This window comes from Cinclus cinclus, chromosome 10, assembly GCF_963662255.1.
Source record: "Cinclus cinclus chromosome 10, bCinCin1.1, whole genome shotgun sequence".
Classification (NCBI taxonomy): domain Eukaryota; kingdom Metazoa; phylum Chordata; class Aves; order Passeriformes; family Cinclidae; genus Cinclus; species Cinclus cinclus.
In genome coordinates, this window is record NC_085055.1 from 25822512 (window position 1) to 25850246 (window position 27735).

At 39.9% G+C, this 27735-nt stretch overlaps 1 protein-coding gene across 2 annotated transcripts in view; it reads left to right on the forward strand.

The window, feature by feature from the left end:
• Positions 1-27735, forward strand: part of CLSTN2 (calsyntenin 2) — a 185512-nt gene that overhangs the window by 120559 nt on the left and 37218 nt on the right. For both annotated transcript variants that reach the window (XM_062498932.1, XM_062498933.1), the window contains 3 exons: positions 5958-6143; positions 10806-11054; positions 11565-11686. In XM_062498932.1, coding sequence (XP_062354916.1) covers positions 5958-6143; positions 10806-11054; positions 11565-11686 — 557 coding nt within the window. The remainder of the gene's footprint in view (positions 1-5957; positions 6144-10805; positions 11055-11564; positions 11687-27735) is intronic.

A 27735-nucleotide genomic window follows, 5' to 3' on the forward strand; every position in this document is an offset into this window, starting at 1 on the left:
GGAAAGTCTTTACATTATCCTTCTGTTCAAAGGAAAATTTGGTCAGTGCATTGGTCTTTACTTTTAAAAGTTTAAACTGTCTCTGAAGTTTGATCCATTTTGATCTTGGGGTAGTTTGAGTATCTCAGCAATCAAGATCCATGTTTACTTAGCTGCTTTATGATTGATGAAATCTGATCCACAAACTTGACATGGTGATGTTTACACTCTAATGCTGTATTGTAGGGATAACCCAGCTGATGCTGTCTTGCATTGTCTGGATCAGCTTTATGCCACAAGTGGCAAGCAAAAGCTTGTTGAATTATAAAATCCAAACAGATGTTGCAGGACTAAACAGTGGTAGTTCTATTCAGACTTTCCCCCTGGGATCAGTCTTCTACCCTGACAGTGTTTACTTTCCCATGCTTGCAGTGTAACGTGGTGTTGTAGCAGGACTTAGGTCAGGTTTGTGTCAAAGGAAGAACTATGTTGGTTGGGTTTAGCTAATCTACATGCTGCCTGCAAGTTCAGATGAGATTATGTATCTGAATTTATCTAGAAAATACCTAAATTCAGAGCCTTTTGCAGACTCAGGTTACATAAAACTTTTCCTCTGAGTCACTCCAGAGGAAACAAAAAAGTGCCACCACATTCCTGAAGGGAAGGTACTGATCTTTTGACTAAGTCCAATGTGGGATGTTATTGTGGGAGAAAGCAAAATAATGATATTCACTCAATTCAAAATTAAATAAGGGATTTGGGTTGCTCTCGCAATAACTTCTTTGTACTGTTACTACCACTTATTGTTGCTTGTTCCAACTGTGCACTTCCCAGCATTGCTGCCTGCACTGGTGGTGAGATGCAGAAGATGCTGGCCTCAGTTTCACAGCTCTGGGAGCTGAGGTGCTTGGGGAAGGTTCTGTGGAAATAAGACAGTTGGTTTTAATTAGAGCTGCTGCTGCCTTTAGCGATACTTCTGCCATCACAGGATTGTAACCTTCACCAGTATTCCCTCACACCTGCCTGCGAATGATTTTGGCAAGGAGAGGGACTTCCTGGTTGTGCAGGTTTTACCGTGAAAGCACCTGAGGGGAGGGCACACTGCGAAGTCTTCCTCCATAAGAACTTCCTCTGTGAATTGATGGGACCAATTAGAAGCAGGTTTAGTTGTTGACAGCCTGAGAAACCAATTGGAAAAGTCAGTTCACTCCATGAATCACATTTGAAGCAAATAAAGCCCGGGAAAAGCTCTCTTTCATTTCTGGCCCCTCACAAGGTAACCCTGACCTGGCCCAGGTCCCTCCCACGCGGCCCTGGCCAGGCACGGGTGGGCTCAGGAGGCTGCTGGGCCCCGTTTCCAACCAGGGACCCCGATAGCCAAAAAGAAGAAAAGCCCATTGCTAAGATCCTCACCCTCCCCTCCCCAGGTGTGGCCGTGGCTCGGCGGGGCCCTGCCCTGCCCCGGCTCGGAGCAGCCCTGGGGTGGCCGAGCCCGCCCGGCCGCCCTCACGGCCTGGGGGGAGGCAGCCGGGCCCGGTTTGGGGAGCCCCCCAGGGCTTTGTGTGCTGGGCAGGGCACAGGGAGAACCCCCGGGCTGCGGCTGGAGCTGGGGGCGGTTGGCACCGGAGGGCAGCCTTGGAGACAGAGCCTTGGCACCGATTTCTCCTCTCGCTGGACTTTGCGGTTTTTGTCCGGCCTTTGCCAGCACGGCCTGGGCGGCCTGAGATCCTGACACAGCTCCAGCATGGCCTGGCCCAACCCCTGCATCCTCTGTGTGAGATTTTAACTTTTCCAATGCTCAAATGAGACTTACAGACCTTCCATCCTTCCTTGGGTGAGAGGGAAAAGAACGGAAAGGATACACCAAAGTCAATGAAGCAAAAGCTAAGTTTTTAGATGGAAGGAGAATGAGAAGATGCCATGAAGGTTGGCTGAAATATCTTTTTGTAAGTTATAGGGGTGGACTGTACTACACTAAAGAATTCCTTTAAACCATGGAGAAAGACATTGGCGGGGGGGGGGGGGGGGGGGGGGGGGTGAAGTAGAGTGTAAAGTGTTTTGGAAGATCCTTTACCCCGAGGGAAAAAAGGGGGATCTCTGTTCCTGGGAATGAAGGAATGAAGTATGAACATAGAGAAGAGAGCTGAAGAGAACTTTTGCCTTTAAGTAGCTCATCTTTAAAATACCCCATGACTTTAACACGCCCCACAAGCACAGCTCTGGGAAGGCTGTGAAGTGGGAGGAGTCTCATGATAGCAGATCCCAGGTCTTGAAAAAAGCAAAGTCAGGAGAGAGCTGGTTATTTCTTCTCTTGAAAAAGATCCTTACAGCTAAGCAGAAAGAAACTCGTCTCCCTAAAGTGAACTGAAAAAGATAATTTAAGTAAGAAATTGACTGAAGTGTCTCTGTATGTTGTTAAGATATGAAAAAGAGGAAGAAGGAAGTGGTCTGAAGATCTGCTCTAAATTTATTATTTTTCTTTGTGTTATGTTAATATAGTTTTTCTTTATCCGTTGTTAAATTTTAAGCCTGCTTTGCTTTTACTCCTGTTGGGGGTTGGTTCTTTCCCTTTTCCCTCTGTGGAATTTTCCCATTGTCATGCTAAGATACCTGTTGACTGGGCCCTGGTGGCAAGGGGGAGGAGAGAGAGGAGGGAAACCCAGAGAGATTCAAACATCCAGAAGAGGAAGGGGAAGGCTCTGGCTCAGCCCCATTTCCCCCGCGGAGTTCGGACGAGAAGGACGATCATCGCATCAGCCCCATTCCTGCCATCCCAGCACCAGGAATCATCCTCACTGCTGTCAGACCCTGCCCTGCTCCCTTCTCACTGTAACCTGCCACCATCCAGCACTCTGCTGAGCATTGGGACCGACACCATGAGTGGAGGGCTCTCTCCATCTCTCTCTCCCCCTGGGACAGCGCTGCCATCACCCCCAGCCCTCCTGCAGCTCTGCGGGACCTGCCCGCCCCCAGCACCGGGAACTGCAGCTCAGGGAAAAGGTGCCTGCAGCCAAAAAACACTGGGACTGAGTTACTGTTCTGTTTGTGGATAATTTCATAGCCGTTGTTGTTCTTGTTTGTCTTGTTAGATATACTAGTAAAGAACTGTTATTCCTACCCCCAGATCTTTGCCTGAGAGCTCCCTTAATTTCAAAATCATAATAATCTGCAGGAAGGAAGGATCACATTTTTCAGTTCAAAGGGAGGCTTCTGCTTTCCTTAGCAAACACCTGTCTTTCAAACTAGGACAACTCCTAATTCTATTTCACAACAAAAGATATATATATTATAATTGGCAAACCCAAACTATAACACTGGTGGGATTCCTAAATCTACATTAAGTCAGTGAAGGAAGTGCTGGTGCCTTTCAGGATGAGGATTGGTCTGTGGTGGTGCTGTGGGCTGAGGTACAAAGACACTGGTTCAAGTCTAGTTGTTGTTTTACAATTTAGAGGTGAGATAAATGTGAGTGATTTAGGAGGTGCAGAGTTTATGATCTCTAGGCACAAATTCCCACTTCTGCTAAGCTGAAAAGTAACACCATGAAATTAAATACCTCTTCCAGTTCTTGTGACACAAACAGGGGGCTCCCATCATTCTTCCTTGTGAGCAGTGGCATTTTAAACGGTATGGGTTTTATAGGACAACTCCTTGTATAGCTAGAGGTGAGTGTGCAGCTGCAAGTACCTTGCAGTTCATAATTCAGTCACATCTCACATCCGCTAATGAATATTTTGCATGAGTACTGGTACTGGTATGAGTACATGATATTTGGTATACCTGAGAAATGAAAATGTGGCTGAAAGGTGCTGAAATAGTCAGAAAGGTTTCATGTATATATACATGTATATATATATATATATGACTTTATTTTCTTTTTTTGGGTAGAGGAATACAATGCCTGAACTAGTGAATTAGAGACTGTAAAGATCAATAATTAATATATTATTAGTTTGTATAAAACAAGATTTTTTTATTATTTTTTTTTTTTACCTGAAGTACCTGAAAGAATTTGCTACTCTTGTTCTATTGGAAAAGTGTTGACCTCAGATTTCTGCAATGGAGAGGTAACAGAAACTTATTATTGTAATGATGCCCCGTATATGGTACTTAAAATTCTAATGGAACTGTTTAAACCAACAATTGCAGAGAAATTATGCAATGCTGTAGATCAAATCTAACTCAATATGGAGCAAATGGAGTGAATTACCTGAAAATTACAACTGAAATAGCAGCTTAGTTATATGTGCACAGGCAGTCATGTAGTCATGATCATCTTAGTTGTGATGTACAAGTCCTAAAGATTTTGGTAGAAACAGATACTAAACATACTTTTGGAATGTTCCAGGAAGTCTCATCTTCCACTTGTCAACAAAATGTTGCATGATTACCAAATTGGGTTATGCCAGGATGATCTGAGAATTCTGAAATGCAGACCAGTGGTTGTAGCATCTTTGCCTGGACTCTGGACTAATGAGTGCCTCACACTTCAAAGTTTGCATGGATGTTCAGACCTTCTTGTAAATATTTAATGCAGTTTAAGACCAAGGGAGAGAGCACCATTTTCCAAACTTTCTGAAATGAGATCTGTTGGAAAACATCAAACTCTTTCACCTACTAATTGCACATACATACTTGTATCCACTATTAGTTTTCCTTTCACTGATATTTAGAACAAGTCTCTGTCCATTTGCTTTCAGGGAATATGTTGACTACCAGGACCGAGAACTTTTCCATTTATGAAGTCTCCTTTTACCTAGAAAGGTTTGAACTTGTTAGAGCAACGAGGGGAAGGGCCATGAATATAGCCAGAAGGATGAAGAGTCTCTTCTTTAAGCACAGACTGAAAGTTGGGGTTGTTCAGTGTGGAGAAGGCTCCACGGAGATCTTGCTTAGGCCTTCTAGTGCTTGAAGGAGACTTACAAGAAAGACAGAAAGATTTTACTGAGGCCTGTACTGACAGGATAAGAGGCAACAGCTTTAAGTTGTATTTAGATTGGATATATGAAAGGAATTTTTTTCCTCTAAGGATGCTGAGGCATGGCAGAGGTTTCCCAGAGAAGCTGTGGATGCCCTATCCCTCAAGTCATCTGAGATCAGGTTGGATGGGACTCTGAGAAACCAGGTTTACTGGCAGGTGTCCCTGCCCATGGCAGGGGGATGAACTGAGTGAGCTTTGAGTATCCCTTCCAGCTGCAGCCATTCTGTGACTCCATGAAAATATGAGCTGCAAGGACAGCTAAAATACATGTTTGTGATTACTGCTGCTTGTTTGGGTTTTCTCTGAAGCGTGTTGCAAACACCATAATTAATTGGATTTCAAACATTAAATGCTTCAGTTGAGCAGCACAGGGGTATGTGTGGCACAAACAGGTGGCTGCCTGAGGCAGGGATTGTTTAAATGTTGTGCTGTTAGGTATCTGCATAAGAATGGATTAGTCAGATCTAGCTGAAAGCACAAGTCATCTTTTCAGCTGGAACTTCCTGTCATTAGTGCTCCACAAAATTAGGAAGATGTTCAAAGACAAGAAGAGGCTCTACAGAGGTGTTATATTAGACTGACTGTGTAGCCTGGTCCTTGGAGGTATTTGTTCTTACCACAAGGCTGTGAAATCTGAGCACACTGGATGCAGCAGATGCCTCTTTCCCTGCAGAGTCAGCTTGTAGTCTGTCACGGGAAGGTGGGCACTGCAGTTCCAGACTGACACCAATTAGCACTTCTTGTCAGGACGTGTGCAGCCCCTGCTTGTGTGACTCAACCAGCAGTAGTGTTACTTAAGTGAGCCTGACACTCTTAGAAAAACTGGGCCAAAATCCAGTTTTTTTAAGGAGAGTAGCTTATTGATGCCAAGTTCAGAAACTCTTCTTTTTGCCTTAGACAGTGACCTTTGAGAATACTATGTAATTTGAAATTATATAACTCCCTTCCCTTTTTTTACTCCCCATTGGATCTTGTGTTTTTTGATTTGTTTTTCCAGACTGGAACAAACGGATTGAATACAGGCCGGGCTCTGGCAGCATACCCTTGTTTCCCAGCATCCATCTAGAAACGTGTGATGGACCAGTGTCCTCAATCCACACCACCATTGAACTGCAGACCAATTACATCGGAAAGGGCTGTAATCGTGAAACCTACTCTGAAAAATCTCTGCAGAAATTATGTGGTATGAATATAGATTTCAGTTGACATAATAATGCTTTGGCAGACAAGGCACCAGTTCCTTGTGACCTGTAAGCATGCAGCACTTGGATTTAGTTAGTTCAGCTGGCTCACTTTGGATTGTAGCAATGAAAATGGAGAGTTGTGATATTTGACAGCTGCTCCATCCTTCTTTTCCATTTGTTTTCACTCTATTTCATGTTTTTTCCCTGCCTTATTTTAATTTTTTCCTCTTCTGTTCCTATTCCCTTCTCAATTTTTCCTTCTTCCTTATTCCGCCTCCATCTCCTCTTCTTCCCTCTGCTACAAATGCTGCTGTGACAGGGTGGTGAGATTTCCAGTGTAGATTTGCCATCACAGGAAGACCATAGGATCTGAAGGGAATTGAATCTCCCTGTTGTGTTTCAGTCTTCCTGACTCAGCTTTATGTTCTGTTGCTCTGTGCTGTCTGAGAGGACAAAAAACCAAAAAGTAAAAGAATATCCTGGGCAATTTTTTGAGCAAAAATACTTAAGAAACATGAACTTGAAATAAGAGCTGACCTGGTGGAGAAACACTTCCTAAGTTTTTCCTCCCTTTTTGTGCTTTTTGATAACTTTGTGTGAAATGCAGAAGTCAGTTTTGAAAGGCAGGTTAAATACTTGAAGATACTGCTGTATTTTTTTCAGACTTTAAAATACTGTATCTGGCAAAGCAACAGCCTCACAATAATCCCTTTATCTTTTGAGATCAGATGTCTCTCCTGTTTTAATATCCTGTCTTTAGAGTGCTCCTCTGAAGGCCTGATGGTGTGGACATTAATTCTCATCTCTGTCTTTTTGCCTGGTTTCTGTCTGAGCTACAGTAGCAATTGTGCAATTTTTTCCATTTAAATGCGGTGCTCTGGTTGTAGGACTTGCCTTTGCTCTAATAACCGCCCAGCAGTGCTGCAGAGATGTTGAGATCAATACACTGACCTTTAGGAAATAATTTTTGTAAATGAAAAATTTCAGCTAGTGTTACTAAATTAGTAAAAATGGAGAAGCAATTTCCAGGGGAAAATAGTTGGCAGTTACAATTATCAGTTATCAGTGGAGATGGAGAAAGGGAGGTAAAGGTGAGTGGGAGTAGTAGCATTGTCATAAAATATGAATGTTTTCAACTTCAAAATTGCTTAATTAATATCACAGAAACAATCATGACTTGAATCCTGTGTCTTTATCCAACTGCCTTGGCTCTAGAAGAACAGATGAAAATCCATCTGCCCCAATATGCATCGTACTCATGGTAATGACATTAAATCTGAGAGGCAGCGCAAGGCTTGATTTCATAAAATACTAGAATTTTAATGAAAATAAATATGCTGTAGCTAAAGTCAAATACTTTTTCCACTAAGAAGCTGTATTGGCAGCCAAAAGAACATCGCTTTATGCTGTTACAGACCTGAACTGCAAATGGCACAGTCACTCAGTGCAGATCACTGAGAACAAGACCTACACCACGAAATTATTAGCTTGAAATCAATCACTGATGGCAGCTATATCCAACAGTATTATCATTGCAAGTGTAGGGCTGAAAGAAGGAACCTTCAGCTGGTGTTAAAGTCCTTAGCTGAGGAAGGGGTTCAGTGTGCAGAGTGTGGCTTGATTGCCTCACCTGGAGTAGACAGGTAGAGTAGACACTGGAGTAGAAAAGAGAATTATGGAGAATTACTGGAGTAGAAAAGAGAATTTCTCAGGCCTGCCAGGGCCGTTGTGGTGGCTACAGGCAGCACTGAGCAGTGTACAGACATCACTGCTGAACTTCAGCTCTGGCTCAGCACGTGCGTGAAGGAACAGAATGGAAAGCACTTTAGAAAACAGGTAAGAATGTAAGAGTGCGTGGAAATAGGGGGAAAATTCTCACTGCTGAAAGAATAATTTTTTTGGTTCAGGTTTTCCGTATCTTCATAGAGTGCAGATATGGTAAAACTTGTAACAGGACTTTGATAAAACAGTTGTAAGTGACAATGTGCTTTACATGAGAATTGCATTTAGCCTGGCCTGCACTTGGCTATTTAGTATTTATTACCATCCTTAGTGTAGAGGGCACTCCTAGGAAAGCAGGTTAAATTATTTCTGGAAATAGTTTTCTCCCAGAAATTACCTTATTCTAACTAATGGTTGGATGATAAAATCCTTTGAAAAGGATGAAAACCCTGCATTTTTTGTACAGTGAAGCACTGTGTGATTGCAGAGAGTGTAGAACTGAGCACTCAGACAGCTCTGCACCATGTAAAATGCAAGGCTCTCTCTGTATAATTAAAGATCCAGTTCATAAATCATGTGCTCATTTCTTCATTTATCTCTTGGAAATCTGGAGAAGGCAGATACTAAGAAGGGTGAATTAAAATTCATTTTTTATGTGATGGAAGGTTCAAGTCTGCTTTTCAATAACCCAGAGATTTGCACTCCCTTGGATGGTTAAAGTGGGTAGCTTAAATGATTAAATTACACTTGAGTCATTTTAAAGTCAAGGAAATATTAGTGTTGTGCCTCAAAGCATTTTAGTAAGCATTCTTTCCCGTTGTCACCTGACAATAATAAAAAGTACGGACTATCTAAAAGACACCATTTGGACTGCAAAAACATACCAGAATAAATCACGCTGAAATAAACATAGGTTAAGGAGCCTAAAAATATAGTGAAAAGATGGCTCTGGTGCTGTCTCACTTCCTTCTAAATGTAGATAAAATAGAAAATAATGGGATTGCTAATTCTCCCATGTGGCAGATGGGAAACTGAGGCAGGGAAACACTGAGTATTGGCCTCAATGCCCTGCTTCAGCTGGGATCCTGCCCTCTATCCATTATCCTGGGTGGTGTAGAGGCTCAAAGAAAGTTGTGGATCTGATCACAAAGGACAGTTTGGGCTGGGTGTTGTTTGGATGATTAGTTTCCAGCTAAGCCAGCAGTCTGGTCCAGCTCACCGAGCAGCCTCACTGTGTGCTTATCCTGGCACAAAGTTTGGAGCCCAGATGTGTAGGATTGGGAGAGAAGGTGGGGCCAACTGCATAAATCACTGGTGAAAACAAGCACTTTTATTTGCAAGAGGTGCCTCAGGGGTCTCAGCCCAAAGATGAGCTTCATGCAGCAGTTTCTGCATTGTTCTGGAAGCATTTTGGGAGAAAAGGGCATCAGACGCTACATTTTGGAAGAGGGCTGATCCCATGATAAGGCTGTTCTGGGAACACCTCCTGAGAGATCCTGTTTGCATTGCTCCAGGTCTGTCTCTGTACACACCTGAGCAGCCTGGAACTCTGGGTTAGATTTGTTAGGATAGGAAAAGCATGATTTATTCCAGCCAAATCTCCCAAGTACATAATCCAATGGTTCTTCTCAGGGCAGGATGGAAACACACTAACAGGATGAGATTCCAAATTCAGCCATAAATCTCTGTACACATATAGGCAGTTAAAGTAGAACCTGTTGAGTTTGATGCTGGTTACACAAATGCAGTGTCCTGTTTTATCCAGAATTACAGCTTGTAAGATAAATAGACTTTATCTCCATGCCCAGACTATGAACATGTATTAGGTTTCATATTCAAAATACCACTTTAAAATAGCCTCATTTTACAGTAATAAATTTTGGAGAAGAATCCAAGACATTCAGTTACAGAATAAGGTGAATCTTTCCAAATCATTACTGTAATACCATTTTTTAAAAAGCCTGCATGAAACAATTCTACACATTTTTGGCTTAAGTTTTTCACACTCCTGCAGAGATTTGTGATCTTTTATCTCTTCTTGGATGGTGAAGGAGGGCAGAACATCTTAACAGGGGATTTTTTTATGCCATCACAGTTGGCTCACCATATTGTTACTTGACAAAGCAGCAACAGGAATACAAAGATTGTTTGTGCTTTTCACCCTTGCAATCGTATCTCCTGCTAAAGGACATCTTTCACCAGTAGGTAAATGCTCTGGCTAGCTCCTTGCATGGTTTTCATAGTACCTGGTGGGCACAAGTTAAACTGTAAGACAACACAGAGCTGTGAAGAACTGTGCTGTTTTATCAGATCTTGGCACCAAGGTCTTTTGGCACCATGGTCTTTTCCATCTCGGTCTATCATTAAAGAACATTTTAATGATAGTGCTCCAGCCATCAAATATGTACCAGAAATCAGCACTGGAGTGGTATTATGTGGTTGGGGTGAATCCCCTCTGTGTATGGACATTCCTCCCAGCATTACTGGGGATATCCATAACTGGCTGCTGGACACTGTGGGGCCTGTTCTGCATCCATCCCTGTTGTATTTTACAGCCCATCATCCCCACATACCTTCATGCTGTCAGGGAGGGAAGATAAATGAAGAAAATTTGTTTTGACTTGTTGCAGATCTTGAAATAGCTGAAGAAATGTCATTAATGAATTTCAGAAAATAATGAACATTTCTGAGAAAGATAACTTTACATTATTTTCTACAGTTTCCTGTGCAGTACATTTAATCTAGAAAACTCTTGCTGGTTTACGGTGGTAGGTGTTTATTTTATAACGTTTCAGTGATTTGGCTTTGAGGCTGGTAGGACTATTTGGGTAGTAAAATAGTCTAAAGAGCGTGAATCAGGACCCTGGCCTGTATTAAATTAATCTTCACAGCTTTTTCATTGGTCTCTCATTGTGTTATTCATTATATGTGATTTGCAGGAGCTTCCTCAGGTGCCATTGACCTGTTACCATCTCCCAGTACAACGACCAACTGGACAGCTGGGCTCCTCATGGATAGCAATGACGTAATTTTTAAATTTGATGGAAAGCAAGGAGCCAAAATCCCGGATGGAATAGTCCCGAAAAATTTAACTGATCAATTCACAGTCACTCTGTGGATGAAACATGGACCTAGTCCTGGATTAAGAGCTGAGAAGGAGACTATTCTCTGCAATTCTGACAAGACAGGTGAGTCTGCGTATGGAAAAAATGTTATGCAAAGGGAGTATCAACAGCAGTAGAGTGTTGCCATCTCTCCTCATTTAATTTGGTTTGAGGAAAAACTAATCTCAGATGGTGCCACTCCAAACATTGCTGAATTGAGAGTTTTTTGAGAGGCCTGATGTCTACATAAATTTCAAACACAGCTGGAATAATACAGCTGGAGATTTCACAGGCATTAATGGATAAAATAAGAAAATTATGTTTAATTTTTTTCATTATTTAGATTGGGAGAAACAGTTCTAATTCTTCACAGAAACTGGTTAGACGAAGTTTGCATTTGGATTTGAATTATTAGCTGGGACAGCATGAGTCCATGAACAAAGCTGATACGGCGTTATTCAGGAAGAGCCATAACGATCCATGAGAAAGCTCTGTTCTTTGGGGTTTCTCTGATTTGGCTGGGTGCTGTCAGTGTGTCAGACTGGCAGACACCAAGGGCCGTGCGTGGTGGTGAGCTGGGTGTGTCCCCCGCAGAGATGAACCGGCATCACTACGCGCTGTACGTGCACAACTGCCGCCTCGTGTTCCTGCTGCGCAAGGACTTCGACCAGGCTGACACCTTCCGCCCTGCTGAGTTCCACTGGAAGCTCGACCAGGTACCCCTCGTGCTGCCCAGGGCCATTCGGGACCCTCCCTCCTCCTCAGCCCTTTGGAGAGCACAGGGAACCATCCAGATCCCTGATCCCTCCTCCTAAGCCCCTCTAGACAGCACAGGGAGCCTCCCATATCCCGGAGCAGCTCTCCACAGTCTGTCTGAAATCTCTTGCAACTATCCTGCAACTTGCAGTTGTTACAACTCTAATTAGTATCCACATAAAAAGAGAGGAATTAGTTACTTTGTTAAGTCATTTTATTCAGTAGTTTGGGGGGTGTTTTTGAGGTTTTTTTTTTTCCTTTGTTTTCTTCTTTTTTTTCTCATATTTTTTTTTTATTTTATTGAGCCACTTTAAATAGTAAGTAGAGGTTTATATCTTCTGGCAGTGGATAGAGTGACATTGTATATAATTCCCTAAAAGTTTTCCTTTTTTTTTTTTTTTAATCTGCTTTATCAGCACAATGGGAGTGATGGAAACCTTTTCAGTAAAGAGTATGCTGACACACAGGCACTTCTATTATATTGTAAATCCAATATGCAGACCTTTTCTTTCATCTGCTGTGCTGTATGTAATTTCACATTATTATTAAGAGTATATTGCAAGAAAATTATTATTAAAGAGATAAGAGTTGCCTTTCATAGATTTATTAATTCTAGGCAGGATAAAGATCATATGGATGAAAGAAGACAGACTTCAGCAAAGGACTATTTTTTCAAAGCAAGTTTCTTCTTATCTTTGAGTACAAACTATGCCATTGAAGATGTAGGTATAGGAATGTTTACTTTTCTTATTCACCTTCTAAATGCATATAAAAATGATATCTCCATGGTGTTTATCAGATGAGTGTGGTAAGAAAGCCTGTGGTAGTCACAGCACTCGTTTTGCATTTACACTAACCAGTCTGAAATCAGTTTGTACTGTACTCAATATGAAACCTTACAGTGTCTCAAAACAAATTGAAATTAAAACATATTGAAGATTGCAAGTCAGGAGTAACTGACATCACCTCAGATAAGGCTGTTCTGAGAGCTGAAGATGGACTTGTATTTCTAAACTCTGTACTAAACATCTAAATTAATGATAATGAAAAGTTTTTGGGAAATACTTTGATTTTGAAAATTGATTGCAGTCAACTTCTGTGTCTTCACAATGAGAGAGAACCAGTGTCCTCTCAATAAATTAAATTTGTGTGTGACTCTTGCAACTTGGCCATGAACCTTCCTAACTACTATTGAAAACTCCTACACGATGGAAGCTAGAGACAGAAAATATATTTTTAGGTCACTTGATTAATTTCCTTTCATTCAGCTGCTGTCAATTGATTTCCACACTATATTTTCACCTGTTGTTTATAGCTGAAAAAGAAAGTAAGATTAAAGTATAAATAAAGTTTGTTATGGGTTGTGTGCCCTGACTTTCATGAAGATAAATTTATATTGTCATGGTAATACTGTTGTAAGTTTTGTCATGAAGGGACCTCATAAAAATTGCTGCTTTAGTTCTTCTTCATGCTCCATCTGGCCTATATGGTAGAGTAAATTAAAAGAAACTGAAAATAAAACATACCTGAATAATGGGCCAGGAAGGAACTTGCGTGGTTTTGAAGACAAGGCAGTGAGAAATTGTCACTATAATGTAGTAAAAGGATGCCTTCTTCTAACTGTATACCTAGAGTGGTCTATCTTAGAAAGCACAGGATATTTTAAAACCACATCATAAAACAAGATAGGATCCTACTCAATGTGAAAAGCTGGGCTAGACTTTCAGGAGTAGATTAAGTTGATTATTTGCATATTTAGACACTGACATACCTCAGGAAATCTCACATTAAGAACAGTTAATTCTGTAGTGGCAAACCTTCCAATTCCATGGGTTTTTTTGTTGTTGTTGTTTTGGGTTTTTTTTCTGTTTTGTTTTGGTTTTTTTTGTTAAGAAAAGCCTGGGAATGGAGCTGTGCCCAGCTGCTGTCCCTGTTCCCCCACCTGCCCTGTGGGACTGGGCAGAAATGACTCTGCAAGACCCTCCAGGGCTTGGTGCCAAGCACAGCCAGAGCAGAGGAAAATGTGGCAGGGCACTTTATTGCTGAGCTCACTTTATGGGTGAAACAATCTAGAGATTGTTTTTGCTGAGAGGAATCCAGTGACCTTGGAAGAGGGTGAAGCTTAAATTGGTGAAATCATTTATCACTCTCACTGCAGAACAGTAAAATTTATGATACCAGCTGCTCTGGGCTCTTATCTACTCCAGGAGACTCCTCATTCTTTCAGGGCAGTGATCAGGAATGTGAGCTTATTGTCATTCCAGGTTTAATTTAATTGCCTAGATCTCATTTCTGTGGTGGGTGAGTATGGCACACACCTTAACTGCAGGCTCTGTCCTGTTTGGATACAGGGATCCAAGGAACATTTTATAGAGCTGCACCTGAGCAGTGCATCTGGAGTCTCTCAACACCATGACAGTCTTGCACAAGTGTCTGAAACCTGTGCATGAAGAAGGGAAGATTGTGTCTTTAAGTCAATTCATAAAATTAAGGATCTATTTCCAGTGTGGCTTTCAGTTTATTTGACCCTATTTGTTCCATTAATGGCCTTTGCTAGGAGAATTTTTCACTTACTGCAGTGATCCATGACCTGAGAGTGCCACAGCCCTGGGCATTTACAAGTGACCTGCTGACACAGGACGTCTGCAACAGATGCTGATAATCAGAGGTGTCAGACTTTTTACTGAGGGTATCCTTGTTATTTATAAGAAACAAGGGAAAAAAAGAAATGTGGATAGTTTGGGATTTTCCCCACTTTTATTCTTTTGTAAATTAGGTTAATTTTAATTAGGTTAATTTTGTTAATTAGGTTAGTTTATTCTTTTGTAAATTAGGTCTTAGTTGTGAGAGAATTCATTAGCAGTAATCTGGAAAAAAGGTATGGAAAGAACAATGTTAAAGAAAATCAGTGTCAGGTCTGTAACACTGGGTAATAAAAACTGTAATAGATGCCCAGGTAGAGGAGGTTCCTTCCTTACTCCCCTTTCCTTGCAGGAGCAGGTGTTTCCTTTGTTTCAGAATTAACCTTTTTACCAAGTTTCCCATTTCAAAAGTTTAAATTGAATATCATGTGTTTGTCAACATTTATGTTAATTTCTTTTCTCATACTTCAAGTATTAGACACTTTTAAACCCAAGAACTTATTAAAAAAAAAGTTTTGTTACCAAAAGTAAAAGGCCTCTAAATTACCATCTAATTGTCTCAAATGGATAGGAACATAGGCATGATTTTAAGTGAATTATTTAGGCAGACAAATACGCATTTGGGCCATCTAAGAATAACATATAAAATATTAAAACTGTTTCTTTGACTTTCTTAAAAGGCTGTGAACCAAGACAAAATTGCAGTTTGAATGATGAACCAAGGCATATTACCATCATTTGGTGATAGTGGAATGCATTACATTAAATAGGATTGTGTATTTCACACTCTGTTCAGCATAGGTATTACACTTTTCATACAAATATGAGGACAGTCATGCCAAAAGGTATTTTTCCTTCTAAATCAATAGGATAGCAACACTTTTTTAGTGGGAGAAGGTATCTGAGCTAGAGATGAACAATTTTTTCATGTACTTTTTCCACAGTGCAACATTACTTTCAGGATGTTATCATTCTGCAAACAGTCTTCACCCCACAGGAAAAATTTCTGTTGAGCCCATTAAAAACAGGGAATGCTGTGCATGATGTGGAATCATTCTAAGTCAGCAGAAAACAGATAAACATGCAGAAAGTTACTGTTTCTTTACTAAGATGAGATAAATTTATTTGAAAAATCCATAACTAGCTTGCAGTGCTTTTCATTGTGAAAAACCCAAAACAATTCCTTTTCTAACAGGAACTACAGGAGATGGTTTAGCTCAATCTAAATGGGGTGCATTTTGTCTGTGTGGGCACAGAACTGCTGAAGGATCAAGGCCTGGGTTTGCACTTCACCACTTTAGTGGCCACACACACACCAGGGGCTTCCCCTGGAGGAAGCAGTCATGCCCAGTCAAGCCCTTCATTCCCATCTCCTTTTTTAATATCAGCACCTGCTCAAGGACATGGTAGAGCAGGAACTGAATTGCAAATGAATTTATGTTAACATGATTAGAGAGTAAAGTGAAATTGAATTGGTATCTAGACTCTATTTTATATATTTAAATTGGATATTTCCATCAAATAACAGGATTTATGCCTGGAAATTGTTCTTTTATGCTGGATTATTAGACAGTATCTAGAATTGTTATTTGTGTATTCAGTTTTGAGAAGAGCACCCTTCATATAATGAAAGCTGTGAGTGGCCTCTCTCTTGAGAGATTCAGAGAGAGAAAAAAAACAAAAGTTGGAAAGTACACAATGGAAAGTACACAATAATCTCTGTCCAGAAGGGATAAGGGTGCACAGAGAGACAGGATGCTGCAAGTTTCCATCATCTCTGTGCATGAAATTTCTCCTCTAGGTAAATGCCCTCAAGGCTTGCCAGTCCCATCCTTTCCAACACAATGCTCTATTTGAAGTCAGTTTTTTGTTTATGATGGAGTTTAGTTGTTTATTACTTGAAGCTCAAAAGGGCTTCTTATGCTCTTAAACACTTACTTTAGAAATTGGTATGCAGGCCTGCACTGCTTTATGCATGCACCTTTAATAAAACTGCAGAAACAAATCAGTGAGGTGTTCACCTACAGAGCCAGTGAGAGAGAAATGATAAATGAATCACTAATTCTGCAACAGAGATGAAATAATTCCAGGACTTAAAAAGTCTTTGTGGCATTCCTGGCACCTCAAGTGCCTTCCATTATAGCCCTGTCTGTTCTGACACACTTTATTGCCACTTTCCACCTTCAAATGCTATTTTGACAAATATTTATTCAGTGTCTTGCTTCAAAACAGGTTTTGGTAGCACAAGGATGAGTCACCAGTGATGATAAATGCCAAAAATATTCTTTTAGATTCCAACTGAAAGAAGCTTGTTTAATATGTTTTTAAAGCAACTGCTCTATCACTGATAATAACGAAATCTTGACAAACCAGTCACAGTGCCTGTCCAGAACTTGCTTTATGACATACAGAAGTTCCCTTGGGCCCCCTCTGAAGTATTTCCTACAAACTTGTTTGGGTTTGTGCATTTCTGATTTCTGCAGTACAGCCCGGTATGAAATGCAGTGACTGTTCTGTGCTTCTGTAAAACTTCTATGACCTTAAGGAGCAACCAAGCTCAATATACTAGAATTACTCTACTTGCTTTTGCCTGAAGTTATTTGGACATTTTCTTGCATATTGCTATTCTACATTTTGCAATTTTCTGACCCATTTATTATAGCTTTATTACACTAGTATGGGATTTTCACATCTGTTCATGCTTGGCTACTATTCCCCAAGACTTTAAGTGAGCTGGGTTGATCCTTCTGAAAATTATCTCTATTATGTGCTGTCCCTTGGGTTTTACATGGACAACTGTTTTTCCCATATGTAGTTATGGCCATTCCCAAGGGAAGCTAGAACTGTTCCAAACATCCCTTAGATCCTAAGATACCCATTTCTTGATTGAAGCAGGAGAAAGAAAAGGAAGGAAACTCTGAATAGAATAAAAGGAACTTAAAATTGTCTATAGCACCATGTAATAATAAAAAACATCCTGTGGGAAGGCCCTCAAAATAATTTCATTTCTTAGAGAAAATCTTGATATGGACTTAATAATACACCTAAACAAACTGGATTAAAGTGTCTTTTAATGCCCTGGTTGCTCAGGGAACTCGAGAAATTTAAAGTCTAGAACAGAAATTCCCAATCAAACTATGATTCAGGTGGTGTCTGAAGCATTTCACAAAGGTAGGATTGACATCTTTATCCTTCCAAAGGCAGATTAGGAGACAAAGAGGTTATGTTATGAATAAGTATAAATTCATTTATCCATGTGCATGTTTATTCCATTATATTCCATTATAAACAGTTCCATTATGAACTGTTTATTCCAGCCTTGGAGCCGGGGTTTCTGGATGTCTGCAGTTCAGGAATAAAGTATGGTGGATTTTTTCCACAGATTTACTTCAACATCTGGGTAGTCTCTTGACAGTGTCAAAGCCTAGAAAGGCATATGTTCAAGCACATGATGAAAAATTACATGAAAAGGCAGAACTGAGCAGCTTTCTAGTTCTAGCGTTAAAAACTAAACACAGGGTGTTGCCTAACTACAGTCAGCAAGTATTACTGAACTGACATATTTGCTTGATGCAAGTCAGCAACAAGAAAGGCAGGTTATAATAGAATTATTTCATCATGAATGAACTACTGATCTAATTTACTAAGACACCTGGAAGTTATAGCATGATAGCACAAAGACGTGCTGCAGCTGCAGTACATGATCAGGCTTTTCAGGTGTTTTATCCGTCAGCATGATTAAGCAATTTCATTACTTAAAGTTGTAATTAAACCATCCATATACTTGAAAGCCATTGTGAAAATCAACATTACGAGTTTCGAGGCTACAAAAGCAGCTCACAGCTTGCATGCAAATAAGTTTGCAAACTCTTCCTGTCACTGCCACAACTGAATGTACCTTAAATAGAAAGGTTCTTGTTTGAAAGCTGCATTTTCTAATGCAGTTATTTGCTTGCACCAAATAAGAACTTGATCTTCTAATCTTCCCTTTCTATACTTTACCCACTAAATTTTTATTTTCTTATATTTATTATTGAAATTGTAGTGGGTGTACATCATGCAACCTTGCCACAGAGACAGATGCACTTTATCTATCCCCTTAAAATGCCTTCCAGCTTTACCTGTTACTCTCTAAGTAATGCCTAATATTCTAAAAATATAGTATTATGGTTGCTAGTGGTTTAATAAAACTTATATCAGGCATTTGTCATGTGAAAGTAGCCATATAAACAACTCCCACCAAAGACTGTAGGAGTCATTTACTGTACTATGGATTTGTCAGTTCTCACTGCACCACCTCCCGAGGTCATCAAAAATCAATATTCTTATTCACAGAGCTCCTGGGATGTGTTAGGAATTACTGTGGTGGGTAAACCAAATGCATGATTTACATGAATTTGAAGAAAGATCCATTTCACTTTTCATAAAGAGCTCTACTTTGCTAAAGATATTGACTTTCTTAAGACACAGATTTATAAACACTCTCTTGTATTCACCAGGCCTTTCAGAAGAATTGATATCTATTGACCATATTGAACTTTGATGTTATTACTGTGTTAATGTGCTGCAGAAAGTAAAAAGTTCCCAAGGGCTGCACTAGGCATCCACAGAGCTGATGAGCCAGTGTGAATTCACTGGTGTGAATCTGCACTGGCCAACATTTCAAACCTCTGCTTCCTTACCAATGGATATTCACTGTGTGAGGATAAAGGAGAAACAGCAGCTGTTAAATAAGGTCATGGTAGCTGTGTAGGTTTTCTGTTCAATGCCACCAATTAGAAATGTACTTTTCAAACTGTGCTTGGATCTGTGAGTGTTACCAGAGCATGGCAGAGCCAGGATAACTTTAAAATTTAACCATTAACCATTCTCTCCATAGCAATTATGACCTGGTTAGGTTACAAATAATTGTGGATCCCCTCACAGTTTTGTAGCAGGACTAGTGCTGGCTAGGAAATGGAAATCCTTTATGAATAACTTCATGTCTTGAAAGCTTTTTCTACTTCAGAGTTCCATATTCTTTATAAGCAGGCAATAAACCCTACAAAAGAAACTTCTTAGGCAGGCAGAAGCAGGATCCTCACTTGAATTTTCCATTAGCAGAAGTTGTTTACAAATTAAATTCCAAGTGCAACTTCAATGTTAGAAATTGCAGGTTCATTGAATCGTAGTTTCAGAAAAGTTCCTGGCATTCTTTGATATTATTGATAGCGGTGATGTTTTTTAGTATTAGGGGTTTTTTAAGTAATTGCATATTAGAGTCATAACAAACCTCCATCAGTAAGAAAATTTCCCAAAAGAAGCATCACTGTGCCATAGAAGTTGCACAAAGTTCTGGTAGACTATTGTAACAAAGCTTCCAATTTTAAAACATCCTCACAGCAACCTGTGAAGTAAGTTCCTATTTCTAATTTACTCACAACTTCTTGAAGATAGACAAAAAGCTGCAGACTGATATTGCACAGATCTTCTTACCCCTGCTTTAGTGTTCTTTCAAATGGACAGTTAATGGTATTCTAGACACTCCAGAATTTTACTGTGGTAAGATTTCTTTCAAGCAGTTATTCAGAGTCCAGGGTCTCATTGAGTTATTTTCCAATCTTACAGTGATCCTCTCATTACTGATTCAGTCTTTTCCCTTCCAATTTGTTCACTCCAATTAACCTGTGGACTCATACCTGTTCAAAGGAATTTACTGTTGCTGTAATTGCATGCATGGCCTGTGTGGCATTTTTTATTATTTCCTAAGTGTCCTCATGCCCTCTCTCTCTGAGGCACCTCTACCACCATCCCTGGATTTGGATGCACTCCCGATTGAGGTTTTGATGTAATTCCATGGCCAACAGAGAGACCCTGATTTCAAATTCAGCCTTCATTTTCTGTATGACCAAATGTGGCTGATTTAATGAAAATTCTTGCAGTAACTTATCACCCAGTGCTCAGCTAAAGTAAATAGAAGGAGAACTGGGATAACAGTTAAGTGTATAACAATTCAAACATAAAATGATGGTATTTATCTGACTCTAGAGTGAGTGCAGTAGGAGACCATTGATAGTCCTGCATGCACAGAGGTGACGGGAAATGTCCAGTTGCCTTCAGGTAATAAGAGACATTGCTGAATGTCACACTTGGATTTCTTCCTGCAAGAGCAGAGCTGCTCTTGGTATCCTGGACAGTCACTTCCTAGCCCAAATGGACCAATTGTGTTTGGATTTCAGAAATACACAGCTCCCAGCTAGCAGGTAATTCACAATTGTCATTATTTCTGCAGTTACAGTTGTTTCATGTCATGTAGGACTTCCATACAACTTAGTCTGGGTCTCTAATTACATGCTTGAGAGAAGCATGTTGGAATTTTTGTCCTTAATATTCAGATTTCTTTTTTTAAGTTATTTACAATTTTGAAGGCAAACACCTGACCTATTTGGCAAAAACTAAAAAGGCATATTTTTAAGTGGTTTTTTTTGTTTGTTTTTCTTACCTGAAGAACATGTTGTCCCATTTCTAACAATAACAATTTCAGCACCCATTCACCAATCAGCAAAACAGTGTTTCACTAGGAAAATTTTAGTTCAATTGTGAATGCTTGAACCTTTCAACAATTACTTTAATGAGATCCATAAAACTTTAAGGGCTTGTGCAACACTGATACTGAAAATGTCTTGCCACAGTCTATTTGTTTCATGTCCCTAACGTCAGCCCAGAGCTACTCTGGGATGCAGACCCTCAGTGCTAACTTGTCTCCTCCCAAAAAGGCACAAAGAGCACGATCATGATTAGTACTAGAAGCAAGCTGCATATTGACAAAATAACAGCATTCTCTGTCAAAGTCACAAATATAGCTGATAACTAATTACCTTCCTGTGGTATATAACATATACTCAGTCTGCTAAATGCCAGCTTTGTAATTATAGTCCCAGCAGTCCCCATTTCACTAAAGAGACTATGCATAATATTTGGGTTGTATCATATTCTATCTTACCTCTGTGTATAAATACAGCAGCATGTATGCACAACCATTCTTCACTTTAGAGAAATTATTAAGCTAGCCAAGTATGAGTCATTGCCACCTTTTAGCTGCATTAAAAACAAAATAGCATTTGCTTTTTCCTGCATTATCTCCTAATTACCTGCTGGAACAGAAGTGAATCCCAGACGAATCTGTATGGGGAAGGAGCACCTATTTCTGCTGTGCCTTTGTGCTGCTGTAGCTGCCTCCAGCTCAGACTGCTGCAGCATCCAGACCTGCCAGAGTAGTGGGCTCTGGGCTGCATGAGATTCCCCCCATGGTTCCCTGGAGAGATCCTCTAAATTCAGTGTGAGACTTGTGTAAGAGCAGGGATTCTTTCATCCCCGATTTACTCTGTGTACTTTCAACAGAGCAAATAATCTTTCAAGTAAATCACCTCTCCCAAAACCTGGAAATCGTGAGAGATGTTTAACACTCGTGTCAGCTCCATCTGCCTTTGCTGAGCACGTTTAAAACAACCCTTGCAAACAGTCTCAGCACTTCCTTCAGAGATCAGAGCCTTTGAAGAGGGATTTGCCAAGTGATGGGAGCCTTCAAAGAGCCAGCAAAGGACAAGTCTGCAGCCCCGGGCAGGATCAAGGTGGGCTTTCTTCTATGTGCAGACCAGCCTGGGAACCCCAGTGTTTCCCAGATGGCAGCTGAGAGCTGAGGCATCAACTCTGGATGTATGTTTAATAAATTAATGCCAGCACATAACTCTTCCTTCGGGATGTGAGTCGATAAGGGAGTGTAGTCCTTTGTCCGACAAAGTGAGTGATGTGTGTAGGTGGGACTGTGTGAGAGGGAGGAGACAGGAGCTCTCTTCAGGAGGTGTTTTCTGAGCTGAGCACAGGTGTTTGCCCTCCAAAGCAAACAAGCCCCAGCTACCCTGTTTGTCTCTGGGGTCTAATTTGCATTGATCCCACTCTTTGTACCTTTACACCATCCTAAAAGCTACCTGAACCAAGTGTTTTATTTGTTCAGACACTAGCAGCAAGGGAAGGATGTATCATCCTGTGCTTTGAACAGTGACAGCCTCCTTTTTCCTCATGCAACTTCCTGATGCTCAGACAAAAAGTCTCAGTTCCTGAGGACCCTTCAGGAGTGTGGTCACACCTCTCAGTTGTCTCAGTCCTTGACTGGCAGCAGGCAGTCAAGATGCCAAACTCAAATGTAACCTTTAAACATTTGAGTCTTAGCATTTCAGCTGGATTTCTAGAAAGCAAACTGAATAAAACCGCTGTATATTAATATTTGAGAGGTAATGGAAAAGAATAGCAGGGCTTGTTTTGTATTAACCCTCATAGTCTTGGGTTTTTTTTAATTAAGTCTATGTTCTGATTAAGTATTATTAATAAACTGAAAATTATTTGCTTGATTTTCTAGCAAATAAGGTGTGTTTCTGGAGGCATGTTAAATGGGCATTTAATTTCGTTTATGACCACAATTCCATTTACAGACAGAGCCCTCCAAAGAGTGAAAAATAAGTTGGTTGCAAATCTCTTAATAGAAATAGCTAACAGGCAGAATCCCTGCATGTGTCACCTGAGAAGGCAGATCCTGGAGATGGAGAGAAGTGATTTAAATCCCAGATAAGATTCAAAGATGAATGATGAGGCCTCATGAGTGAAATGAAGTAGAATTCTATGTGTGCTGTCTTGAGGGAACAAACTCACAGAACAAAAGCTCATTTCCGCTCCCTTTGAAGTCAGGTTGTCCAAAAGCCCACACCTTTTCAGTTTTGGAAAGGACATTAATAATGCAAGAAAATAAGACTGACACGGTTTGGGCCTCAGTATAACTGAAAAAATCCCTAATCCCTGTGCTCCCTTCCCAGTGATGCCTCATTCGGAAACAAAACAGTTTCATGCATTATACATGCATTAATAGTCAAAATTCAAAAAATTGAACACTTCAGTAAATAATGTCAATCAGGTATCAGGTCTGAGATTTGGAAACAGAGGTATTTGGGCTGTTTCAGTTAGGTAGGAGCTCAAAGAATCTGGTGGGTTTCATAGTTCTCCTTAATAGTATTCTTATTTGCTAAGTGATAAATGTTTTCTGGTTGTGAATAATTCCCAAAGACATGATCTCTCCAAGTCTTTGCTGTTTTTTGTCTCTGATCGTATATATATACTCATTTGGGTATATAACATAGTAGCTTCTTTTGTTTAAAGAGAAATTTAATAGAAAATTTATACTGACAAATTAGTGTAGATCAATATCTGGCATATCAATGAAACAATCATAGAAGCCCTTTAAATTGGGAGGCAGAAAATTAAACGCACAGTGTTTATTCTGGCTAAGTTTTTGGTTGATCTTTTTATTCCTCAGATTCACTTGATTCAAGTTGGTCTAAAAAAAATGTCCCCATGTTTCATTATTTGGTAGAAAGTGCATTCATCTTGAAATATTGATCATTCTTTCCATTTAGATAGAAGCAGTCTTCCACCCTTATAGGAGCAAGGCGGTATTTTATTGAGCCTGACTAGCTGTAACATCCATGGTGGGAGATACAGTGCCTCTCCTCCCCTGCTTTTCCTGCTCTCTTCAGCTGTAGATTTCCAAAGGCAAATCCAAGCTTCCAGTGGCCATGTTGCATCTCTGAAGCAAAGTTCTTTACATTATCCTTAATGGTTATATTTGTTCTTTTTATATCCTGACATCAGGGGGCTTTTCTGCCTTTTGTTAATTCATGATCAGTTGGTATTAATAGAAAAAAAAATAAAACAAAGGGGATTTTTTAAAAAAAAAAGAAAAAAGGGAAATAATACACCAGGATGAGTTACTGTTCAGTAAAGCTTCGTGTTATAAGTAGGGAAATATTATAAGAACAAAGAGCAGATAAAACAGAAATTATTTGGTTTGTTATCTACTTTTCTCAACAACAGTAGAGTAACCTGGAAAGTATTTTAAGTGGGCTGCTGTCCTCCTGGCTGTCTCAGTTCTGCTGGCAACTGTGCTGCTCCTTTCATTGGGTATCAATTTCTGACAGCTTCAGAAGAGAATATTGCCTCTGAAACAGGAGGTCACTTCCTTATAACTCTCCTTTGGAAACCAACCCTCAGCCCAGAAAGCCTGGAAAGAGGGATGGTCCAATCCAGAGCACTACAGTCAAATAATGTTAACTGGGTTTATTTACATGAGGCAGCAAGACTAATGGCCAGGAAAAATTTCCTTACTGGTGAAGAAGAACCCACATTCATCCTAATCCCATGGAAATTTCTTTATGGGACCATTATAACAGTTTATATAAATTATTTTCTCTTCTATTACCTACTAAGACTTTGTTATTTGGTAGCTTAAGGAGTATCAGTAATAACTTTAATAGTAGAGTTAACAGCTATCAGTTTTCATTAGCTGTGTATCACTTCAGTAGTTTAGTTTCAATTTCAGTCTAACTGTTATTAAATACTTAGTTTCTGAAAATGTTTTTCATCTTTGTATGCTGACAATTTCTCTGTCTTTGATTTGAAATCAATTTATTCTGGTAGGAGCTGTTGAAAAGTACCCTGAAATCTTTACAACTACATTTGCAACTAGAATAGTACAAATTGGTCGAAGAAAATACTCACATTGATGTAAGCTGTTTGGAGTTTATTCATTTCAGTGATTGTACCATGTTGACTTTCTAAAAACAGTGTTCCCTTTTTACTTTAAAGCTTTAGAAATACGTAACTATTCTACAGTGCTGTTTCCAAATGTTTCACTCTAGTTTGTAATTAAAACCCCAAAGTATGTGTCTGTGTATGCATATGCGTATTTATATGTCTCATACATTCATATGTATATATGTACCACTAAAAGCTGTAAAGAACTGCACCAGGGAATTGTTTTTACCATCTCTCCATCTTACAGTAGTGCAAAAGTCTTCAGGTATGGGACAGAGTTAAGTCTCTTCTAAGAGTAAGACAGGAGATGAATCTGTGCAGCTGAACAGCCAGATAAATTTCAAATGAGAGTGGTTTCTGATGGAAAAGGGTCAGCAATCTGGTCGTGCAAGATCTCATCAGGGGACTGCAGAATAAGAAACTAAGATATGTATTTGATTATTATTTAATTCCCTCTCCTTTCTTCTTCTACAGTTAGTGAATAGACATTTACCCTGAGATATCTTAAATCCTTTCAGTTTTTACACACTGAAGGGTCATTTGCAGAGCACTTAAATGTCATGTGTGGCTTTAATGAAGCTGGCTTCATTAAGTGGCTGTTATGATTCCAAAAGGAGCAGGGGATGCTGAGGTGCAGGGCAGGGATCTGTTCTGCCTGGCAGAATGCCAGCAGCACAAGGAGGGAGGCCACTGGCTAACAAAGAGGTCAGTGCCACCATTAACATCCTCTCTCTAGCATATGGGGCAAGGAGCTCAGACAAAGCCAGTTAACAAATCTTGGAAAACTCACACTCAGATTTGTATACTTAGCTCTTTTACACCAAGGATGACACACAAACCAGAATAAAACTAACTCACAGTAATGAGAAATTTTCCCCAGTTGCTACAGGGTGAGTTGCAGTGTCTGTGTTCACCTTCTTTTTTGAGATGAAAGACACTGGCTGTGTCAGTCAACCTCCAAATAAAACACACTGCAGATTTCTGCAAGATTCAGGTTTTTAGTCGCATAAAAATCAAAGATCAAAACATGTCTTGCATCTGGAGGTCTGGTGCTAAACACAGATTTGACTGTTTTAGATGCTTGCTCTTCCTTCATTTCAATGGACATGGAGGGGAAATTGCTGAGGAAGGAAAAAATAATTATAAATAAAAATAATTACATTTATTTGTCACTACAAAGTAAAGAAGAATTTCTGATAAAATGCAACAAGGCATTTCTTATGGGAAGATCCATAGCTTTAAACAAAGACACTTTACAAACTTGCTATGTAAATGTATATCATAAATTAGTTTGGATGAATTGGTATTGTTGGGGTATTTCTGAAGAGAAAAAAAAAAGTTTAAAGACAGAACTTTCCTCACCAAATTTTCTGAGGGATTTAATGGATATCCACACTTCTGTTTGACATGTAAAATAAACCATATTGCATAATAAATTTCAGGACTGAAGGTATTTTAACAGAAAATTTTAACCATAATTTCTTTAAAATATAAAATCATAGGGATGTTTCCTGAACAGTCTCTGAAAATCTGGTTTTTTTTAAGTGAAAGAAAATGTCTACATCATATAAATATTAAGCAAAAGAAAAAAATACATTGTAGACAGTGAGCAAATAGTTAAAAGTACTGTGATTAGATACATGCTAATTTGCATAAAGCATTTACTTGAGCAGGTACACAAGCATATGTAGCAGGTTTTTCTAATGTTTCTAATGGACAGTTTGCTTCATTATCCAACTGAATTGTTCATATTGAAGAAACAATTGCTTTATGAAGTACACAAACTCTCATTTTAAATCCATCAGCTGGAGGCTGGATTACCCCTTCAATTAGTGAGGTTATAAGGGCAAGGAAGTGCTTCAGCTCCAGTTTGTTTCAGAGTACACAGTTGTGGGAAATGCCTTCTGCTTTTGCTCAGCTTTCTGAAGAAGGTGTCAGTGCAGACACACCTGAAGGGATCTGTCTGGGACTCAGTGTCTGTGGAATGTCACCGTTGCCTCATTCAGGATCTTGGGCATGAACCACTGCCAGCAGAGGCCTGAGAATGGCATCCCTGTGCCTCTGCCACCTCAGTATCATCACAAGATATATCTCTTCTTTTTATCCATACAGCCAGGGTAGGAAATACCAACTGTTTCCAAATTGCTCACCAAAACTCCTGTGAGGAAGCAATAACTTGCTTGAGACTTCCATAAGGAGCAGGAAAGTCTCTTTTGCTCCCTTCTCTGGGTAATAGTCTTCTGATACCGAGTTGTGGTTCCACAAAGAAGGGATTAATTTGCACAGTGCTCATCTCCTTTATTCTGTGACTGATCACACACAGTCCTTTACAAATGAAACTATAGAAGAATGGTTATTTAATTTTCCAAATTAACTCAACTCCTTGCACACACAGCTATAGCATTACATCAGCATCTGTACTAGAGACATGCAAGTTCTGATACAGCTCTGATAGCTGTAGAACAGCTCCTAACCAAGGACTACATATTACTCCATCCTACAGCCACTACTGCTGACACTTGGAAGAGTAGTGATGCTCCAGTCTCAAAAGCAGAAAAGCTGGTCCAGAGCAAAGCAGTCTGGCTGGTTGGGTTCTTTCCTTCACTGCCAACTGTCAGAATTCTGGAGTTTGCTCAGGGAGACTCTGTGATCACTTTTGAGCAGGGCTGTGCAGGCTGATGTTCAAGCTACAAAATTTATGTGGAGGTTACATGTGCAGCAGTATTCTTACTGATAAAACACTATAC